At 43.5% G+C, this 21097-nt stretch overlaps 2 protein-coding genes across 3 annotated transcripts; both read left to right on the top strand.

Moving 5' to 3' along the window:
* Positions 1-308: 308 nt before the first annotated feature.
* LOC311254003 (uncharacterized protein) lies at positions 309-9335 on the top strand (the record flags this gene model as incomplete). Its single annotated transcript, XM_084384431.1, has 10 exons — positions 309-439; positions 581-671; positions 782-1592; positions 2255-2423; positions 2622-2839; positions 3010-3081; positions 3171-3337; positions 4404-4655; positions 4777-5067; positions 9228-9335. 10 exons carry the CDS (start codon positions 309-311, stop codon positions 9333-9335), a joined length of 2310 nt encoding a protein of 769 aa, XP_084240557.1.
* A 4169-nt stretch (positions 9336-13504) lies between these two features.
* On the top strand, positions 13505-17359 carry LOC311253998 (uncharacterized protein). Of its 2 annotated transcripts, XM_084384426.1 has the most exons (4): positions 13505-14053; positions 16476-16499; positions 16605-16721; positions 16852-17359. In XM_084384426.1, the coding sequence occupies exons 1-4, from the start codon at positions 13895-13897 to the stop codon at positions 17041-17043; spliced, it is 492 nt and encodes a 163-aa protein (XP_084240552.1). In that variant the 5' UTR covers positions 13505-13894; the 3' UTR covers positions 17044-17359. The 2 variants fall into 2 exon arrangements, with proteins under 2 accessions (XP_084240552.1, XP_084240553.1); XM_084384427.1 differs by lacking the exon at positions 13505-14053 and having other exon boundaries at positions 16109-16499; positions 16608-16721.
* The last annotated feature ends 3738 nt before the right edge of the window (positions 17360-21097 follow it).

The following is a 21097-nucleotide window of genomic DNA, read 5'->3' as shown; positions in this document are numbered from 1 at the left end:
AATTCAGCCTCATTTCTACTAATTGATTCCAGAAAGTGAATATTTATTACCAAGGCTTCCAAATTCAGCCTAATTTCTACTAAATTATTCCAGAAAGTGGTTATGTATTACTAAGGCTTGCAATTTGGGTGTAATAATGACTAGGTCTTCAAAATACTGAATATCATTAATATCGCGCGTCCGCCTCGGTGGTGAGTGTGTGTGTGTGTGTGTGTGTGGGGGGGGGGGGGGGGTAATGAGTAACGATAACGGACTAATAAACTAATAGACTAATAACGTCTGTCTGCTTGTCTTCACCAGAGAAAAAGATGCCACGGAGTCCAGTCCCGTGTCCAGTCTGTGCGGTGCCCTATGTTGCTGTTCGCCAGCATCTGGTCAAGTACCACCAGATTGGAAACTCCATAGAATTGAAGCTGCTCCTCGGCTACGCTTCGGCGACGTAAGTACCGTTCGGTGGCTCTGATGAATCGCGTCTCACACCTCCGCTTTTGTTTCCTTAATGGTGTCGCGTTTATTATTGTTAATTTTGAATTGTCATTTTTTTCTTTTCTTTTTTTTTCTTTTCTTCTCTTATTTCCAGCCATAACGGCAGGCTAACATGTCCCATATGCAAACGCAAAAAGCTATCCCGGCTGGACAAGCATGTGGAGAATATGCACGGCGGGCTGAAGGTTAGTTCCTCTGTCCGCCTTGATTTAAAATACACAATATCAACATGTGCTATTGGCGTACACGTGTCGTGCTGAGATTTAACCTTCAATGTGCTTTCTTGCCATTACAGAAAGAGACTCAGAAAAATATTCTGAGGATCGCCAAACGGAGTGCCAAATTGAAAGCCCTGAGGAGGCTGAGGAAGTCCAATCCCCTGCCAGCGATGATGACCACCCTGGACCAGGAGAAGCTGACGTCGAGCAGTGATGGAGATGGAGATGGAGATGAGGATGGAGATGGAGATGAGGATGGAGATGAGGATGGAGTTGGAGATGCCACCGCCAGCCCCAGCAGCAGCAGCGCCAGCGCCAGTGCCAGCGCCAGCACCAGCACCAGCCACAGCGCCAGCACCAGCACTCTCTCTTCCTGTGGTCATGCCTTACCTCTACGGAAAAACTGTAACGGCTGCGTCGGTCTCAGGGTAAGAATTCACCGGCTGAGGAGCGACACGAATACTTGGATGACATCATCGACTCCTTCTCGGGAGCAGCAGGAGTCCACCCAGCAGCAGCAGCAGCAGCAGGAGGAGGAGGAGGAGTTGTCCACCCCTTCTCTTCATCATCATGATCAGCAGCAGCAGTCCTCCACCCCGCAGCACCCGCAGCAGTCGTCCACCCCGCAGCAGCAGCAGTCGTCCACCCCGCAGCAGTCGTCCACCCCGCAGCAGCAGCAGTCGTCCACCCCGCAGCACCCGCAGCAGTCGTCCACCCCGCAGCACCTGCAGTCGCCGTCCACCCCTCACCAGCAGCAGTCGTCGTCCTCTTCGTCCACCACGCCAAAGAAGATGCTGGAGTACAACCCTCAGACTCCAGGGAGTTCTGCGCGTAAAAAATTCGAGAGGAGAAAAATTGTGAGCGACCCGACCAAGCTACCTCGCTATGGTATTTACATTTTTGTATTACTCGCATATAAGATATTCTTGTTGTTTATGTTGTTGTTGTTGTTCTCCTAATAATCGATACAATTTGCTAATAATTCCAAAAAACAAATTTTAATCTCTTTATCTTTCACATATTGTATCCACATCGCACGTGCGTTTGGTGCAGGTTTTCCAAATAATCGATACAATTTGCTAATAATTCCAAAAAACAAATTTTAATCTCTTTATCTTTCACATATTGTATCCACATCGCACGTGCGTTTGGTGCAGGTTTTCCAAATAATCGATACAATTTGCTAATAATTCCAAAAAGCGAATTTTAATCTCTTTATCTTTCACATATTGTATCCACATCGCACGTGCGTTTGGTGCAGGTTTTCCAAATAATCGATACAATTTGCTAATAATTCCAAAAAGCGAATTTTAATCTCTTTATCTTTCACATATTGTATCCACATCGCACGTGCGTTTGGTGCAGGTTTTCCAAATAATCGATACAATTTGCTAATAATTCCAAAAAGCGAATTTTAATCTCTTTATCTTTCACATATTGTATCCACATCGCACGTGCGTTTTGTGCAGGTTTTCCAAATAATCGATACAATTTGCTAATAATTCCAAACAACCCTTATAACAATAAAATTCTCTTTCCCTTTCACACAGAAAAAATTCTCGACTTGTGGTTCAAGAACATCGCCGCTGGAAACAGGAGACAGGAGGAGAACGCGAGGATGCGGGTTGCACACGCCCGACGGTGGATGCTCTTCATGGCAGACCGCAGTATACCGGAGATGACGTTCAGTTTTTTGAGAAACACTGAGAGGCTGCTTGAGTAAATACTTTAATACTCTTTTTAACTTTCTTGTGTCTATCAAACACTACGTGTAACCGAGAGGAAGGGAGAGAGTAGCACGTTGCAAATCTACTAGGTGTGCTAATCTGTGTGTGTGTGTGTGTGTGTGTCTCTCTCTCTCTCTCTCTCTCTCTCTCTCTCTCTCACTCACTCACTCTCTCTCACTCACTCACTCAGATGGCGGGACACGCTCAAAAAATATGCTGTCACAACGCAGCTAATTATTCTTGGCAACGTGAGGGCATTTCTACAATTCCTCTTGGAGGCACAACTCCAGGAGGTCAAGGCTCCTCAAAAATTACTGAGAGGAGTTATTTTCATCTTGAAGTCTGCTGCAAGAATGTGCAAAAAGGACATTGTGACGCATCGGCAATCTGTCAGGATGAAAAAAACTAGTAGGTTTAACCGCATCTGTTTTTATTTTTTATTTATTCTTATTCTTACTATTTTATTATTATTATTATTATTATTGTTATTATTTATTCATTTATTTATTTATTTATTTTTATCTCGCCAGTCACGACACCATCATTTACTTGAAATCCGGTTTGTGTCTGACTTTCAGGTTTGCTTGTGAAGGCCGCCCACATCAGCTCCTACCTCCGGCAGGTGCGAAGAGAGATACCGGCTGCACTGCGTAAGTATTTCGGTTACCGGCGTTTGAAAACTCAGATAAGACGAAGATGGTTGTGGCACGCTAGTTGAAAATGTCCTTCTGCTTTACAGTGCGCCTGGAAAAACGGCCAAACAGAAAAAAGTTGGATCATTTCTACGGACTCATCGCCGGATTCATTGTCTGTACGACGGGCCACAGGAGGGGGGTCCTGGCAAACCTAAAGGTGGAGGAGGTGACGGCGGCAGACTGTGACAGGAATGGCAGACGTATAATTGGGGTAAGAGCGTGCTGTGTTGGCAGACTTGGAGATGTATTTCGTGCAGTGTTTTCCAAATAGTCGATACAATTTGCTAATAATTACAAACAACGCATTTTAGTCTCTTTATCTTTCACATATTGCATCCGCAAAGCACGTGCGTTTGGAGGTGCGTTTCCTGCAGTGTTTTCCAAATAGTCGCTACAATTTGCTAATAATTACAAACAACGCATTTTAGTCTCTTTATCTTTCACATATTGCATCCGCAAAGCACGTGCGTTTGGAGGTGCGTTTCCTGCAGTGTTTTCCAAATAGTCGATACAATTTGCTAATAATTACAAACAACGCATTTTAGTCTCTTTATCTTTCACATATTGCATCCGCAAAGCACGTGCGTTTGGAGGTGCGTTTCGTGCAGTGTTTTCCAAATAGTGGATACAATTTGCTAATAATTACAAACAACGCATTTTAGTCTCTTTATCTTTCACATATTGCATCCGCAAAGCACGTGCGTTTGGAGGTGCGTTTCCTGCAGTGTTTTCCAAATAGTGGATACAATTTGCTAATAATTACAAACAACGCATTTTAGTCTCTTTATCTTTCACATATTGCATCCGCAAAGCACGTGCGTTTGGAGGTGCGTTTCCTGCAGTGTTTTCCAAATAGTCGCTACAATTTGCTAATAATTACAAACAACGCATTTTAGTCTCTTTATCTTTCACATATTGCATCCGCAAAGCACGTGCGTTTGGAGGTGCGTTTCCTGCAGTGTTTTCCAAATAGTCGATACAATTTGCTAATAATTACAAACAACGCATTTTAGTCTCTTTATCTTTCACATATTGCATCCGCAAAGCACGTGCGTTTGGAGGTGTGTTTCGTGCAGTGTTTTCCAAATAGTGGATACAATTTGCTAATAATTTTAAATAGTCGATCCATACTTGCTAATAGTTCCAAAGAAAGTATTTTAATCTCTTTATCTTTCAGATAATGTATCCATATCACAGTGCGTAATTATTTGCTTTATTGATTTCTTTTCTCGCTCTCTCACTCTCTCTCTCTCTCTCTCTCTCTCTCACTCTCTCAGGTCACACAGCACAAGACGAAGGAAACGTTTGGTCGCGCTCTCATTCCTTTGAATAAGGAGGAGTACCTTTGGCTCAGCAGATTCATCTACCACCGACACAAATTCAAGTGCGGCGACTCTGAGATTTTTTTCTCTAATTCCAATGGTGGCCCCTACAACGTACTCCTGGAGTCCTTCCAGGCCACCTGGAAAGGTTTCGGCCTACCGGGGAGTCCGACCTTCAATCTGATCCGCAGCAGTATCAGCACCTGCGTAAGAATTCTTATTATTTTTTTATTTATTTATTTAATTTTTTTAATATTCAATCGGTTCGAGTTTTGACCAGCTAATAAGTGTTTTTCCTCAACTTGTTTTATGTCTTCTCTTTTTGTAGATCGGGAGGTCTTTGGACACTAGCAAGAAGTCCAGCGTCCGCAGGTTGATGTGCCACTCGAATGCAACAGCTGAGAAGTTTTACGAGGCAGATCTGGACTTCAAGGAGGCTTTCGAGTCGAGGGCTCACACCGCCGACGCTCTGTGTCAGAACACTGAAAGGATTGAAGAAAAAGAGTCGGACTCGGAAGATGGTGATGGTGATGGTGCTGCTGCTGCTGCTGCGGAGGAGGAGGAGGAGGAGGAGGAGGACAACAACGACGACAACGACGAGGACAAGGAGGAGGAGGAAGTGTCAAAAAAAGACAATTCACAGACACAGGAAGACGGAGAAAGGGGACAGAAAGAGACTGATAAAGAAATGAAAAAGCAACCCAGGAACAAGGGGAGATCAAAAAAGCCAATGATGACCAGACTACAGAGGAAGAAAAGGGACAAGAAAAGAGCTGAAGCCCCTGACCAGGCAGAGAAGGGAATGGATGAGGGGTCTGCCAAACTCCCAGACGCAGACAAAGACGCTACACAGGGGATGAGCTCAAAGAAGAGGAAGAGGAAGAGAAAAGAAAAAGTTAGAAAGAGTAAGAAGATAAAGGAGGAAAAGCAAGAAAAAACGTTGGTTTACGAGAACCTTTCCTCGGATGACTCGAATTTGCCATCCACGAGACGATCTGACCACATAACGGACGTGGTCTGCCTCTCATCCACAGGGGATGACTCAGGCGTGGAAGACATGGTGATGGCAGCACAGGCCCCTCAGCCACCAGCGCAGGCCCCCGATCCACCAGCTTCACAGGCCCCCAATCCACCAGCTTCACAGGCCCCCGATCCACCAGCTTCACAGGCCCCGGATCCACCAGCGCCACAGGCCCCCGATCCACCAGCTTCACAGGCCGCCGATCCACCAGCTTCACAGGCCCCCGATCCACCAGCTTCACAGGCCCCCGATCCACCAGCTTCACATGCCCCCGATCCACCAGCTTCACAGGCCCCCGATCCACCAGCTTCACAGGCCCCCGATCCACCAGCTTCACAGGCCCCCGATCCACCAGCTTCACAGGCCCCCGATCCACCAGCGCCACAGGCGCCCGATCCACCAGCTTCACAGGCCCCCGATCCACCAGCTTCACAGGCCCCCGATCCACCAGCGCCTCAGGCCCCCGAACCACCACCTCCACAGGCCCCCGATCCACCACCTCCACAGGCCCCCGATCCACCACCTCCACAGGCCCCCGATCCACCAGCGCAGGCCCCCGATCCACAAGCGCAGGCCCCCGATCCACCACCTCCACAGGCCCCCGATCCACCACCTCCACAGGCCCCCGATCCACCAGCGCAGGCCCCCGATCCACCAGCTTCACAGGCCCCCGATCCACCAGCTTCACAGGCCCCGGATCCACCAGCTTCACAGGCCCCCGATCCACCAGCTTCACAGGCCCCCGATCCACCAGCTTCACAGGCCCCCGATCCACCAGCGCCACAGGCCCCCGATCCACCAGCTTCACAGGCGCCCGATCCACCAGCTTCACAGGCCCCCGATCCACCAGCTTCACAGGCCCCCGATCCACCAGCGCCACAGGCCCCCGATCCACCAGCGCCTCAGGCCCCCGAACCACCACCTCCACAGGCCCCCGATCCACCACCTCCACAGGCCCCCGATCCACCACCTCCACAGGCCCCCGATCCACCAGCGCAGGCCCCCGATCCACAAGCGCAGGCCCCCGATCCACCACCTCCACAGGCCCCCGATCCACCACCTCCACAGGCCCCCGATCCACCAGCGCAGGCCCCCGATCCACAAGCGCAGGCCCCCGATCCACCACCTCCACAGGCCCCCGATCCACCACCTCCACAGGCCCCCGATCCACCAGCGCAGGCCCCCGATCCACAAGCGCAGGCCCCCGATCCACCACCTCCACAGGCCCCCGATCCACCAGCTTCACAGGCCCCCGATCCACCAGCTTCACAGGCCCCCGATCCACCAGCGCCACAGGCCCCCGATCCACCAGCTTCACAGGCCCCCGATCCACCAGCGCCACAGGCCCCTGATCAAGCTGCAGGCAAGGCCCCTCATCCACCAGCAGACTTGGGATGAAAAGCTGGCCGAAATCTGCCAAATAAACAGTCATGGACTTGGACTTGAGTGTCCATTTTGCTGATGTCACTGTGTTTGTTTGTTGTTTGCTTTTGTTGTTTGATGTTTTTGTTTTTTTACAGCATTTTGCAGTGAATAAAAGTTCACAGTTAACTTGATCATTGCTTCCTCTTTCTTTGTTTTTAGAGGGTCTGTCATCAACGACAAAGAGGAGATAAAAATCACTAATCCTTCCAGCATTTCGATTGAAATGCCTAAATTGCTATTGATACAGATAACTGAACCTTCCAATCTAAAAATATTAATCACTAATGGTTCCGGGTTTTGAATTCTGATGAATTAACTGATTTTAAATCAGCCATTGCTGGCTCTAAGTTTGACAGTCTAACTTTTTCAAATACAAATGTAGATGGTTACTGCTTCAAAATAAAAATAAAAAAGGTTTACTATTGAAGAACTGGTTGAATATTGGCATCCATAGTAAAGTGTTTCAAACATTCAAGTTTAAGAATCGGAATTGCTTTATTGTCCCACATGGGGGAAATATGTTTGCCACAGCATCCAAAGGACAGAATATTACAATGACAGACAGAACAAAACAACAGCAGCAGCAGACGGCGGCAGCGGCGGCTCTTCTTCTTCTCTTTCGGTATTTACAAACATCCGTAAGTAGAATAGAACAAAACAAAGGAACAAGGACGCAGAAAACAAACAAAGACACTTGCTTGTAAACAGGCCAATCCCAGTTGAGAATATGACTTCCTGGGATGAGCTAACAAGCTTCATCACACATTTTTTCAAATCCAAAATGAAAAATTCAAATAAGTGATTCTTGATCCTAAATTGAATCCAAAAACGGCATCTCATAATTCGAGCCTGTAGCCCAATTGGCCGCTGAGTACGAGCCAATGAGACGCACTGTTGGGAGAGCATAAGAGGCAGCGCTTGCATTCGCATGCATTTGTTGGACGCGTAAATGAGGTAAGGTAAATTCCAGAAATGTGATATAAAGTTGTTTTTTACCATCAATCTTTATCACTAAGGCTTCTTCCAAATTTAAAATGACATTCGCAAAATAATTCCGGAAGGTGAATCTTTATCACTAAGGCTTCTTCCAAATCTACTATAAAATTAGCTAAATTATTTCAGAAAGTGATTATATATTACTAAATCTCCCAAATTTAGCATAATTTCGCTAAATGATCCCGAAAGTGAATATGAATTACCAAGGCTTCCAAATTCTGCATAATAATCCATAATTGATTCCATAAAGTGAATATTTATTACTTACTTCTTCCAAATATAACAAGACTCGCTAAATAACACCAGAAGGTGAATCTTTATCGCTAAGGCTTCCAAGTTTGACTTAAAAGTACTTTGTGTTCCAAATAGCTCATCTGAAGCCCTAAATCTTCAATTCTTCTTCTTCTTCTTCTTCTTCTTCTTCTTCTTCTTCGAGAGAGAGAGATAGCGAGTGCCATTATCTTGTCGTCGGTCTTTAGAGGAAGGGTCGTCGTTCTTGAAATCGGCCAAGCGCCCATCTCTCACGTTTGCTTTTCTTCACCAGGGGAGACGATGCCCACCAGTCTTGCTCCCCCCTCCAATCTGCATGTCTTCGTTCCCGTTGTGCAATGCCATCCTGCTGAGGGTATGCCATTTTCTCAGAATGCAATCTTCCTCTTTCAGTCTAAAACAGAAGGAAATATGACAATAAATAATGTTCTGCATTACAACATTTGGAATGATGGAATGATTGTCCATTTAAAAAAAGAGAAGGCAAGGTTTTCTCACCATCTGTTGTGTCACAAAAACAGCTGGATGAAGGTTGGTGTTTGTAACTCGCTGCGGTATCTACGAAGCAATCTGGAAATATAGCGGAGAAACACATTTGCGATGGGTAAAGGAAGGATAAAAAGGCATTATGCGTTGGTCTTTCTGCACAGATTTCAATATCACATATTTACGATCTGAATATTTCTGCCGTCATTTAGGTACTGCAATTGAAAATGGCGATGGATCGCACTGTATCGTAATATGGTGAGCGCAGTGTCTCAAATTCTTTGTTATCTGTCTTGTGGATGTGGATATTACTCAAAGCTTAATGTGCGTATTTACTCTCGAATGGCCATCCCTGTTTAGGCAACCACCTGATGATGTCGGAAAATACCGTGTAAGTGTTAAAAGCATCTACCACCGTGGCCAAAGACTGTAAATATGAAATCGGATGACCGTTTGTTTGTTTGTTTCTTTCTTTCTTTCTTTCTTTCTTTCTTTCTTTCCTTCTCTGTCTCTCTGTCTGTCTGACTGAATGTCTGTCTGTCTGACTGACTGTGTGTTGTTTTTTTCCCCCCCTTTCTTAGTGCGCGGATCCCTTCGACTGTGGCATCGCTCTGCTGGCTCTTGTTCTCGTCCTCCTGTTGACCTACATCTTCTACCTGTTAGTGCGCTGTAAGTTTGGACACGGTTGAGAGACAAAAAAAACCCCCCACACCCTTTGGTTGAGCCCAGAAGACTTGCAAGTTGATTTAAAGAGAAGGCTTTAAGACTCTAAAAATATGATCTTGCATAATTAAGGCATTCCAAAGACAGATATGTCAATCACTCGTCTTAAAAATCTGAACTGAAGGATCATTTCGAACCAATTCCAAATAGTGGATAAAAATGACTAAAGGTTCCAACTTGCTATTTCTTTCTGCTAATTCTTCCATGTTCAACTTCCACCTTACTGAAAGTGCATACGAATCCCTAATTCTTCAAAAAAGATAACCCACACCCTTTGGTTGAGCACAGAAGACTTGCAAGTTGATTTAAAGAGAAGGCTTTAAGACTCTAAAAATATGATCTTGCATAATTAAGGCATTCCAAAGACAGATATGTCAATCACTCGTCTTAAAAATCTGAACTGAAGGATCATTTCTAACAAATTCCAAATAGTGGATAAAAATGACTAAAGGTTCCAACTTGCTATTTCTTTCTGCTAATTCTTCCATGTTCAACTTCCACCTTACTGAAAGTGCATACGAATCCCTAATTCTTCAAAAAAGAAAACCCACACCCTTTGGTTGAGCCCAGAAGATTTGCAAGTTGATTTAAAGAGAAGGCTTTAAGACTCTAAAAATATGATCTTGCATAATTAAGGCATTCCAAAGACAGATATGTCAATCACTCGTCTTAAAAATCTGAACTGAAGGATCATTTCTAACCAATTCCAAATAGTGGATAAAAATGACTAAAGGTTCCAACTTGCTATTTCTTTCTGCTAATTCTTCCATGTTCAACTTCCACCTTTCTGAAAGTGCATACGAATCCCTAATTCTTCAATTCACATCACGATAACATAACTCCCCCCTCTTTGTAGATGTCTTCCAGTGACTCCGTCGGCGGTCCACCGGGTCGAAAAATCAAGGAAGAGCCAGGCTCCCCGGTAAGTGCAAGTTGTTGTTAAATAGCGTAATAACACGCTGTTGCATTACAATGCACGAAGGCGCGCGCTCGCAAGAGTCGGATTCACATTGGGATTCTCTTTGCTGTACCCCCCCTCAGGTGAGGCCGGCTTGCGGTCGAAGACGGGGCGTGTTGGTGAAGCAGGAGCCAGAATGTTCAGTAAGTAGAAAGCAAGTCGTTCTATGCATTTGCAATAAGTATCCAACAGCTTTGGTTAACCTAAAACTGTAACCGTCTCCATCTCTGTTCTACTCGATAAGAGGTTCAGGCTATTGACCTCTTTTACACTTGTCCTTAGGCAGCCTTTCCTACCCTGGCAGGACGTTTGAAGTGTGAGGTGGGCAAAAAACAAACAAACAAACAACACACAATCTTACTTCATCAATATTCAGGACAAGACATGTCATTGAAAACATTTAAATGCATCGCAATGTCATTGCGACAGTGTATCAAATACCCATCAACTGTGTCATTGTCTCATCTGTCGTCCTCGGCTCAGCCCGACAGCTCGTCCGACGATTCTTCTTCTTCTTCTTCTTCTTCTTCTTCTTCTTCTTCTTCTTCCGGCGATTCCTACGATTCCTCTACCAGCGACACAGATGATTCTTCCTCCAGCAGCTCCGATGACTTGCCAGTGTTCTCGCCACGACCAGTGAGTCTCACCATTTCATGCACCCACTGCATGCAAGACACATTTGTGTCATTGCAGTCGTTGTTTTTTTTATTTTTTTATTTTCTTTCTGCTTCCTTCCTCACCATCGCGCAATCAGGGAAAACGAAGGAGGCTTCACTACACTCAGGAATTTGACCAGCTGCTGAGACGGCTTTTTCGAAAGGAGCTCAAAGAAGGGGACATCAGGCGGCAGAGAGTAGGAATTTGCGTCCTTCTGTGTCTTCTCCAAATCCGCATCATTTTGGACTGTTTGTTTTCACCCTCTCCTTAGATCAAAGAAGTCCTCTCGGATTCCGCCGACCTGTTGGCGGAGGCGAGAAAGCTCCATCTGACCTTTGAAAATGTCCGGACGAGGCTCCGCAAACTCGCCTTTACACCAGAGGACTTCTACCGGAGAGACTCCTGGACCTGAGGTAGGCTACTGAATGACAGCGAGGCACTTCAGACATCGCGTGTGTGCGTGCGTGCCTGCTTGCGATGATATATTGATTATTGAGCAGTCGCCCTCTTTTTTTCACCTTCCCGATGTGAAAACACACACACACACACACACACACACACACGTCGACATTATAAAAAAAGTACTGTTGTTATTCCAAATTTGATATACAAATCACTAATGATGACAAGATATAAATAATAATAACGTAGAATCCGCTTAGCGCTTGGGATATTACTTTTGGATTAACAAAATATGGAATCTATTTAGGACGCCTTATGAGCTAACAAGCTTCATCATTCAACAATTTTTTCAATCACAAAATATGAGTATTTCGAATAAGTGATCCTCGATCCTAAATTGAATCCAAGAACAGCATCTGATATTTCCAGCCCTGCCAGATTGGCGGCAGAGTAGGAGCCAATGAAACGCTCCGCTCGGAGTATTACAAAAAAAAAGCCCTTCCTTCCGAGCAGCGCATGCATTCGCACGCATCTGTCGGACGCGTAACTGAGGTGAGATCAATTCCAAATATATATGATATAAAGTTGCTAAGCCCTCCAAATGTACCATAAGATGCGCTAAATCATTCCGGAAAGTTAATCTTTCTTCCTATATATTTCTGCAGGTAGTGCATATAAATCCCTAATTCTTCCAAGTTTAACTTCCAACTTTCTGTATATGTCCGGGAGTGCATATAAATCCTTCCAAATTTAACATAAGAGTCGCTAAACGATTCCAGAAAGCGAATATTTATCACTAAGGCTTCCAAAGTTAACATAAGATTTTCTAAGCGATTTCAGAAAGCGAATATTTATCACTAATGTTTCCAAGTTTGCGCTAAAATGACTTTATCTTCCAAAACCGTGTTTTAAAATGTCACAAAAACAGCTGGATGAAATTGCACATTTGTAACTCATTGTATCTGTATCTGTGAAGCATTCCGCAAATATAGTGGAGGAACAGATTTATGAATGGTAAAAAAAAAAAAAGGAAAAAAGACAGAATTCTGTATTTGCTGTTATACACCGATTTGAGTATAACTTTTCTCATACAAGTGTTTCTGTCATCATTCAGGTTCTTCGGAAGACCAGTCGCACCGGATCGCTTGCACCACATCCCCACATGGTAGGCATGGTGTCTGGAGTTCTTTGGTGTCTGTCTTGTGGACGTGCATTGCATTTTACTCAATACATAATGTGTGTAGTCATTCTAGAATTGCCCTCTCTTTAGGCAGATGTCAGCCCCCCTCCCCGAGAAGTGAACTCACCTGTTGTCGTCCGAAAATTGTGTGTAAGTGTTAAATGTAGTATCTGTGACTTTGGCCAAAGGGCGTGAATACGAAGCACACTGACTGTTTCTTTTCTCTCTCTCAGTGCAAGGATCCTTTAAACGTCGTCTTCGGTCTGCTGTTAATCTTTCTGATTCTCATACTCCTCTACATTTTCTTCATCACGTGGCGTAAGTATGGAAATTTTATTTTTGGATTTGCTACTAACTAACTAAGTGTCAGCGTAACCGTTTGCGTCATTATTCTCAGCCAATTTCTGGGGTTAATCACCAGAAATTGAATCACTTTGTGAATAGAAGAATTTAAAGATGATGATGAACAATTGCTGGCGTCTCGCTTTGCAGATGTGTTTCGGGGATCCAAAAGCCAGCCCTGATGGGTCGACATGAGGAGCGGGGCTCTGGCACCCGTTCTTGGGTTATGGTGCCTTCAGTTCAGACTCCGCCCTCCCTCGCCTCAGAGATGAACTCGTCCTCGGCGTCACCTGTTTGTTGTCCACGACCGGCGGACGGCGCGACCCTCAGCCACTGAATGCCTTTTCTGTTGTCATGTTGAGCGTTTTGAATAAAAAAATTTCGTGAAAGGGTCGCGTTTTCTTTTTTCAATGTTCCCGATATTAGCACACACACACACACACACACACACATGTCAAGTACATTTAAAAGTACTAATTTTTATTCCAAATTTGTCATACAAATCAGTAATGATAACAACATATAAATTAAATTGACCACACCGTCCAAATTTGTCATTCCAAAACTACAGTATAAATTGCTAAATATAACCCAAGTTGTAATATAAATTACTAAACAGATTCCAAAGTTAAACGTTTATTAGATAGCAATACTGTCATAAGACAAAAAAGACAACTATACAATAATTTGCAAATAGGCAGTGTGTCAGTCAGTAATATCAGTCATGTAAGTGTGGGTGTGTGAATAATGAAGCGTAGGGTGTTGTGGAGTGAAAACAGAACCAGAGACAAACAAACAAAAGGCCTGCGGCTGCTGGCCGGTGGAAGCGTCAAAGCCAGAGAGGGCGAACAGCACTCTGTGGCAGCAAGGCACAGGTGCTCCAAATTCGGCTGGCTGCCACACCCACACTCTCCCAGGTACCCCGTAGATCTGCAGGGAAAATACAGACACAACTCCCAGAGTTGAGTTAGATTGGCATTCCAAAAATGTTACCACATTTGGCACTAACGTCATTCCAGGAAATCCGAGAAGGTGTGGTCACTGATTGTCCAATCAGAAATGAGCTCTCGAAGGCATATAAAAGCAACCTTGGCCAGCTGAAGTGCCACCACTATCGAATGCACAGGCCTGAAGTACAGTGCAAGGTGAGCGTCTTAAAGCCTACTATGTTCATTCCAGATTTTGTATAGAAATCACTAATGATGCCAAGATATGAATTAAATGACTACTAAATAGATTCCAAAGTTAAAATGTTATTCCCTAAAACTTCCAGAAATACAATATAAGTGACTAAAGACATCACAATCACAAACTTGGAATTTGTTTGGTAATTATATTCTATTTTTGGAATCACAAACTTGGAATTTGTTTATTAATAATATATACAATTTGGAATCACAAACTTGGAATTTGTTTATTAATAATATATACAATTTGGAATCACAAACTTGGAATATAGTTAGTAATTATATTCTATTTTTGGAATCACAAACTTGGAATTTGTTTATTAATAATATATACAATTTGGAATCACAAACTTGGAACTTGTTTAGTAATTATATTCCATTTTTGGAATCACAAACTTGGAATTTGTTTATTAATAATATATACAATTTGGAATCACAAACTTGGAATTCAGTTAGTAGTTATATTCTATTTTTGGAATCACAAACTTGGAATATAGTTAGTAATTATATTCTATTTTTGGAATCACAAACTTGGAATTTGTTTGGTAATTATATTCTATTTTTGGAATCACAAACTTGGAATTTGTTTATTAATAATATATACAATTTGGAATCACAAACTTGGAATATAGTTAGTAATTATATTCTATTTTTGGAATCACAAACTTGGAATTTGTTTAGTAATTATATTCTATTTTTGGAATCACAAACTTGGAATTTGTTTATTAATAATATATACAATTTGGAATCACAAACTTGGAATATAGTTAGTAATTATATTCTATTTTTGGAATCACAAACTTGGAATTTGTTTGGTAATTATATTCTATTTTTGGAATCACAAACTTGGAATTTGTTTATTAATAATATATACAATTTGGAATCACAAACTTGGAATATAGTTAGTAATTATATTCTATTTTTGGAATCACAAACTTGGAATTTGTTTATTAATAATATATACAATTTGGAATCACAAACTTGGAATTTGTTTAGTAATTATATTCCATTTTTGGAATCACAAACTTGGAATTTGTTTATTAATAATATATACAATTTGGAATCACAAACTTGGAATTCAGTTAGTAGTTATATTCTATTTTTGGAATCACAAACTTGGAATATGTTTATTAATAATATATACAATTTGGAATCACAAACTTGGAATTTGTTTAGTAATTATATTCTATTTTTGGAATCACAAACTTGGAATTTGTTTATTAATAATATATACAATTTGGAATCACAAACTTGGAATTTGTTTAGTAATTATATTCTATTTTTGGAATCACAAACTTGGAATTTGTTTATTAATAATATATGCAATTTGGAATCACAAACTTGGAATATAGTTAGTAATTATATTCTATTTTTGGAATCACAAACTTGGAATTTAGTTAGTAATTACATTCCAAGTTTGTGATTCCAAATAGTGAATATAATTACTAAACAGGTTCCAAGTTTGTGATTCCAAATAATGAATATGATTACTAAACAGATTACAAGTTTGTGATTCCAAATGGTGAATATAATTACTAAACAGGTTCCAAGTTTGTGATTCCAAATAATGAATATGATTACTAAACAGATTACAAGTTTGTGATTCCAAATGGTGAATATAATTACTAAACAGGTTCCAAGTTTGTGATTCCAAATAGTGAATATGATTACTAAACAGATTACAAGTTTGTGATTCCAAATGGTGAATATAATTACTAAACAGATTACAAGTTTGTGATTCCAAATAGTGAATATAATTACTAAACAGTAGAGGTGGAACAGACAAAAGATACCAGTTTTGGGAATTTTTTATTCACAAACCGTGACGAATAAAACGAGGGTACCAAATGCGATGGAAGTAGGTAAATGCGTACTGCAGAACCCCCGAAGGGCTAAGAATTTGCATACTCCACGTCGAAATTAAACAATTCTGAAAAAAGAGAATTTGGATTCAAGATTTTCCAGAAATGCCATACGTTCAACTAAAAATGTAGTGTTAAGGACTAGGGCTTCTGTCGCACTTCTGGAACTCGTAGAATGGGCCGGAATTCCCAACTTGTCAGAAGGACTTTCCTTCCAAATTGGTACATTAGAGGGAATACCCAACTTGGAAATCACATTCTTGGGTGAGTTTAGGGATTTCGATGCACCGTTTGGAGTGGGAGGGTTAAAGGGAAAACCGACCAATCACAGGCCGGATGCGAAACGAGGAATCGATTTAGGAATTGTATGCACCTTTTGGAATCCATTTATGGATTTGGATGCAAGCTTTGGAATCCATTTAGCGTAGCTGTATTGATGTGACAAGTGTCTGCAATTTTAGCCCAAGCTATGCTAACATTACTTTCTCTATTCCCACATGTATCTTCAACCATTCAAGAACTTTTGCGAGGAAGTGACAATGGTAAGTTTTAACACAGTTATCAACAGATTTTTTTAACCTCTTGAAGATGATATCATCAAACCGTAATGTGTTTTTTTTCAACATTTATCACACATTTGACTGTAGCAGTGTGACAACAACAACAACTACGCCCGCGCCGCCAGCCAGCCACCCGTGGACTCCGGTGCCCCTGGGGAAAAAACAAGCAAGGAGCAGGAGGCTGATCGCCCTGGGACACCTCAGGTAAGTGTCAGTGTGTGTGTGTGTGTGTGTGTGTTTGAATGGGTTAGCTTTCCGTTGATGAGCAGGTTGTCGCTGTGTGAATACACTCCAGTTACACTAAATGGTAACGCTTGACTTTTTGATTTTTTAGGACAAAAAGATGCTCCAGATAGGCGTAAACCTCACCTTCGTTCCGGGGGCAGCCAGCGACGAGGAGGGAAACACCCCCCCTTCAAGCCAGAACCCCAAGCCGCTCAACATGGTTCCGGACGCAGTCCCCAAGGGGTTAGACTCCAAGCCCCCGGGGAGTTTTTCTGTGGACAACAAGAAGTGGGAGCATTGAGGGCATTCGACTGTTGTCGACATTGTTTTTGCTTTAATGCAGTTCATTAAAAAGTTTGTTATTTGTTGTTCCGTTTTAAAAATAATGAAGTTCCTGTTCCTGTGAATTCAGAGGAACGTACAGAAATAGTTGCTGTACAAGTCACGAAACGTGGCTTCAGGGTGAGCTGTGGCACATGGAGATGGGCGCTTACTTTTTTTTTGTTTCTTTTCAGCTCATGTGTGTCTGAGTAATAAAAAATAAATAATAATGAATATTAAAAAAGTTTCTCTATACAAAGTACACATTTTAATTAATAAAGTTATGATAATGATGATTGTGTTGGTGCATATTTGTGCCTTTATCCTGTTATAATGTGTATAAAGTCCACAGATTCCACACATGATATCCTAATCTCTAACACATCCAAATAAAACTGATATCCTACCCTCTAATGCTTCCAAGTTACCCGCGCCCTTGGTACTCCAGTTTAAATTACAAAAATAAAATCCTAATCACTAACACGTCCAAATTTTTCTGCGCCCCTGGTACTCCAGTTTAAATGACAAACATAAAATCCTGATCACTAACACGTCCAAATTTTTCTGCACCCCTGTTACTATCTTAAATTACAAACGTAAAATCCTAATCACTAACACGTCCAAATTTTTCTGCGCCCCTGGTACTCCAGTTTAAATGACAAACATAAAATCCTAATCACTAACACGTCCAAATTTTTCTGCGCCCCTGGTACTCCAGTTTAAATGACAAACATAAAATCCTAATCACTAACACGTCCAAATTTTTCTGCGCCCCTGGTACTCCAGTTTAAATGACAAACATAAAATCCTAATCACTAACACGTCCAAATTTTTCTGCGCCCCTGTTACTCCATCTTAAATTACAAACATAAAATCCTAATCACTAACACGTCCAAATTTTTCTGCGCCCGTTACTCCATCTTAAATTACAAACATAAAATCCTAATCACTAACACGTCCAAATTTTTCTGCGCCCCTGTTACTCCATCTTAAATTACAAACATAAAATCCTAATCACTAACACGTCCAAATTTTTCTGCGCCCCTGGTACTCCATCTTAAATTACAAACATAAAATCCTAATCACTAACACGTCCAAATTTTCCCTGCGCCCCTGGTACTCCATCTTAAATTACAAACATAAAATCCTAATCACTGATACTTCCAGAAATCCTTGTCCGATTGACAAAAAACACGATTCCAGGGCGGGGTTCTCCGCATCTTGGCTTACCTGACACACCTGTCTGTCGGCTGGACCCCCGCGGACTCCGCCACGGTGCGGTGCGGTGTGGTGCCACCTTCGACCGCGATCGGCCGGCCGTTCCGTCGTGATTATGACCCAAATATTCGGGTCGGCTCTGGTCTTAGTCTTGCTTTGCTTTGCTGGTTTCCAGTGTCATGGTGTGTTTCTTTTTAGCTCATGAGTGTCTGAGTAATAAGAAATAGAAAATGATGAATATTAAAAAAGGCTTCTCTATACAAAATACACATTTCAATTAATACATTTATGATATAGATGAGTGTGTTGATTCGCATTTGTGCTGTTTTGGTGTTATAATGTGTCCAACCTGTACTGATTCCAAAAATGAAATCATAATCACTAACACGTCCAAATTTTTCTGCGCCCCTGGTACTCCATCTTAAATTACAAACGTAAAATCCTAATCACTAACACGTCCAAATTTTTCTGCGCCCCTGGTACTCCATTTTAAATTACAAAAATAAAATCCTAATCACTAACACTTCCAAATTTTCCCTGCACCCCTGGTACTCCAGTTTAAATGACAAACATAAAATCCCGATCACTAATACTTCCAAAAACCCTCGTCGGATTGACAAAGAAGACGATCCAGCGCGGGGGTCTCCGCATCTTGGATCGGCCGGCCGAAGCACCGCCGTATTTCCCGTGGTCACAGTCTAAATATTCGGGTAGGCTCTGGTCTTATTCTTGCTTTGCTTTGCTGGTTTCCAGTGTCATGGTGTGTTTCTTTTTAGCTCATGTGCGTCTGAGTAATAAGAAATAGAAAATGATAAATATTAAAAAAGGCTTCTCTATACAAAATACACATTTCAATTAATACATTTATGATATAGATGAGTGCGTTGATTGGCATTTGTGCTGTTTTGGTGTTATAATGTGTCCAACCTGTACCGATTCCAAAAATGAAATCATAATAACTAACAGCTCCAAATTTTTCTGCGCCCCTGGTACTCCATTTTAAATTACAAAAATAAAATCCTAATCACTAACACTTCCAAATTTTCCCTGCACCCCTGGTACTCCAGTTTAAATGACAAACATAAAATCCCAATCACTGTTACTTCCAAAAACCCTCGTCGGATTGACAAAGAAGACGATCCAGCGCGGGGGTCTCCGCATCTTGGATCGGCCGGCCGAAGCACCGCCGTTTTTCCCGTGGTCACTGTCTAAATATTCGGGTAGGCCCTGGTCTTATCCTTGCTTTGCTTTGCTGGTTTCCAGTGTCATGGTGTGTTTCTTTTTAGCTCATGTGTGTCTGAGTAATTGGAAATAGAAAATGATAAATATTAAAAAAGGCTTCTCTATACAAAATACACATTTCAATTAATACATTTATGATATAGATGAGTGCGTTGATTGGCATTTGTGCTGTTTTGGTGTTATAATGTGTCCAACCTGTACCGATTCCAAAGATGAAATCATAATAACTAACACCTCCAAATTTTTCTGCGCCCCTGGTACTCCATCTTAAATTACAAAAATAAAATCCTAATCACTAACACTTCCAAATTTTCCCTGCGCCCCTGGTACTCCAGTGTGGACTTAGTCATATTTCGGCTAAGTCCAAAATGGAATACCAGGGGCACGAAAGCTGAAACGGAGTACCAGGGGCGCGAGCTTCCAGCGGGTGCGGCTATTGGCTTCATCCCAGGAGGTGTGCTTAAGTGTGGGTACGCAGGTCCGGCTGGGGCGCAAGGTTCCTGGAGAGTCCATCTCTGGCTCTCCACAGGGAGACTTCTGGAGCCGTCGTGCCCGCCTCTGGAGGTCCACGGCCGGGCTTGTTGGTGCCGAGCTCCCCGGTCCCTGGAGCTTAGCTTCCAGGAGGCCGTCTCAGAGGGTCCTGGGGGTCATTTGGAGCGGATTGAGCGCTCACTTCCAAGGCCTCTGGAGCTCAGGGGCCCGGCTGGAGCAGCCGACGTGCCCAGCCTCTGGAGCTGACGTGCCCAGCCTCTGGAGGTCCACGGCCGGGCTTGTTGGTGCCGAGCTCCCCGGTCCCTGGAGCTTAGCTTCCAGGAGGCCATCTCAGAGGGTCCTGGGGGTCATTTGGAGCGGATTGAGCGCTCACTTCCAAGGCCTCTGGAGCTCAGGGGCCCGGCTAGAGCAGCCGACGTGCCCAGCCTCTGGAGGTCCACGGCCGGGCTTGTTGGTGCCGAGCTCCCCGGTCCCTGGAGCTCAGCTTCCAGGAGGCCATCTCAGAGGGTCCTGGGGGTCATTTGGAGCGGATTGAGCGCTCACTTCCAAGGCCTCTGGAGCTCAGGGGCCCGGCTAGAGCAGCCGACGTGCCCAGCCTATGGAGGTCCACGGCCGGGCTTGTTGGTGCCGACCTCCCCGGTCCCTGGAGCTGAGCTTCCAGGAGGCCATCTCAGAGGGTCCTGGGGGTCATTTGGAGCGGATTGAGCGCTCACTTCCAAGGTCTCTGGAGCTCAGGGGCCAGGCTAGAGCAGCCGACGTGCCCAGCCTCTGGAGGTCCACGGGCGGGCTTGTTGGTGCCGAGCTCCCCGGTCCCTGGAGCTTAGCTTCCAGGAGGCCATCTCAGAGGGTCCTGGGGGTCATTTGGAGCGGATTGAGCGCTCACTTCCAAGGCCTCTGGAGCTCAGGGGCCCGGCTGGAGCAGCCGACGTGCCCAGCCTCTGGAGCTGACGTGCCCAGCCTCTGGAGGTCCACGGGCGGGCTTGTTGGTGCCGAGCTCCCCGGTCCCTGGAGCTTAGCTTCCAGGAGGCCATCTCAGAGGGTCCTGGGGGTCATTTGGAGCGGATTGAGCGCTCACTTCCAAG

This window comes from Pagrus pagrus, assembly GCF_965226575.1.
Source record: "Pagrus pagrus genome assembly, contig: HAP1_SCAFFOLD_121, whole genome shotgun sequence".
In the NCBI taxonomy this organism is placed as follows: Eukaryota; Metazoa; Chordata; class Actinopteri; order Spariformes; family Sparidae; genus Pagrus; species Pagrus pagrus.
This window is presented reverse-complemented; position numbering and strand designations above follow the sequence as displayed.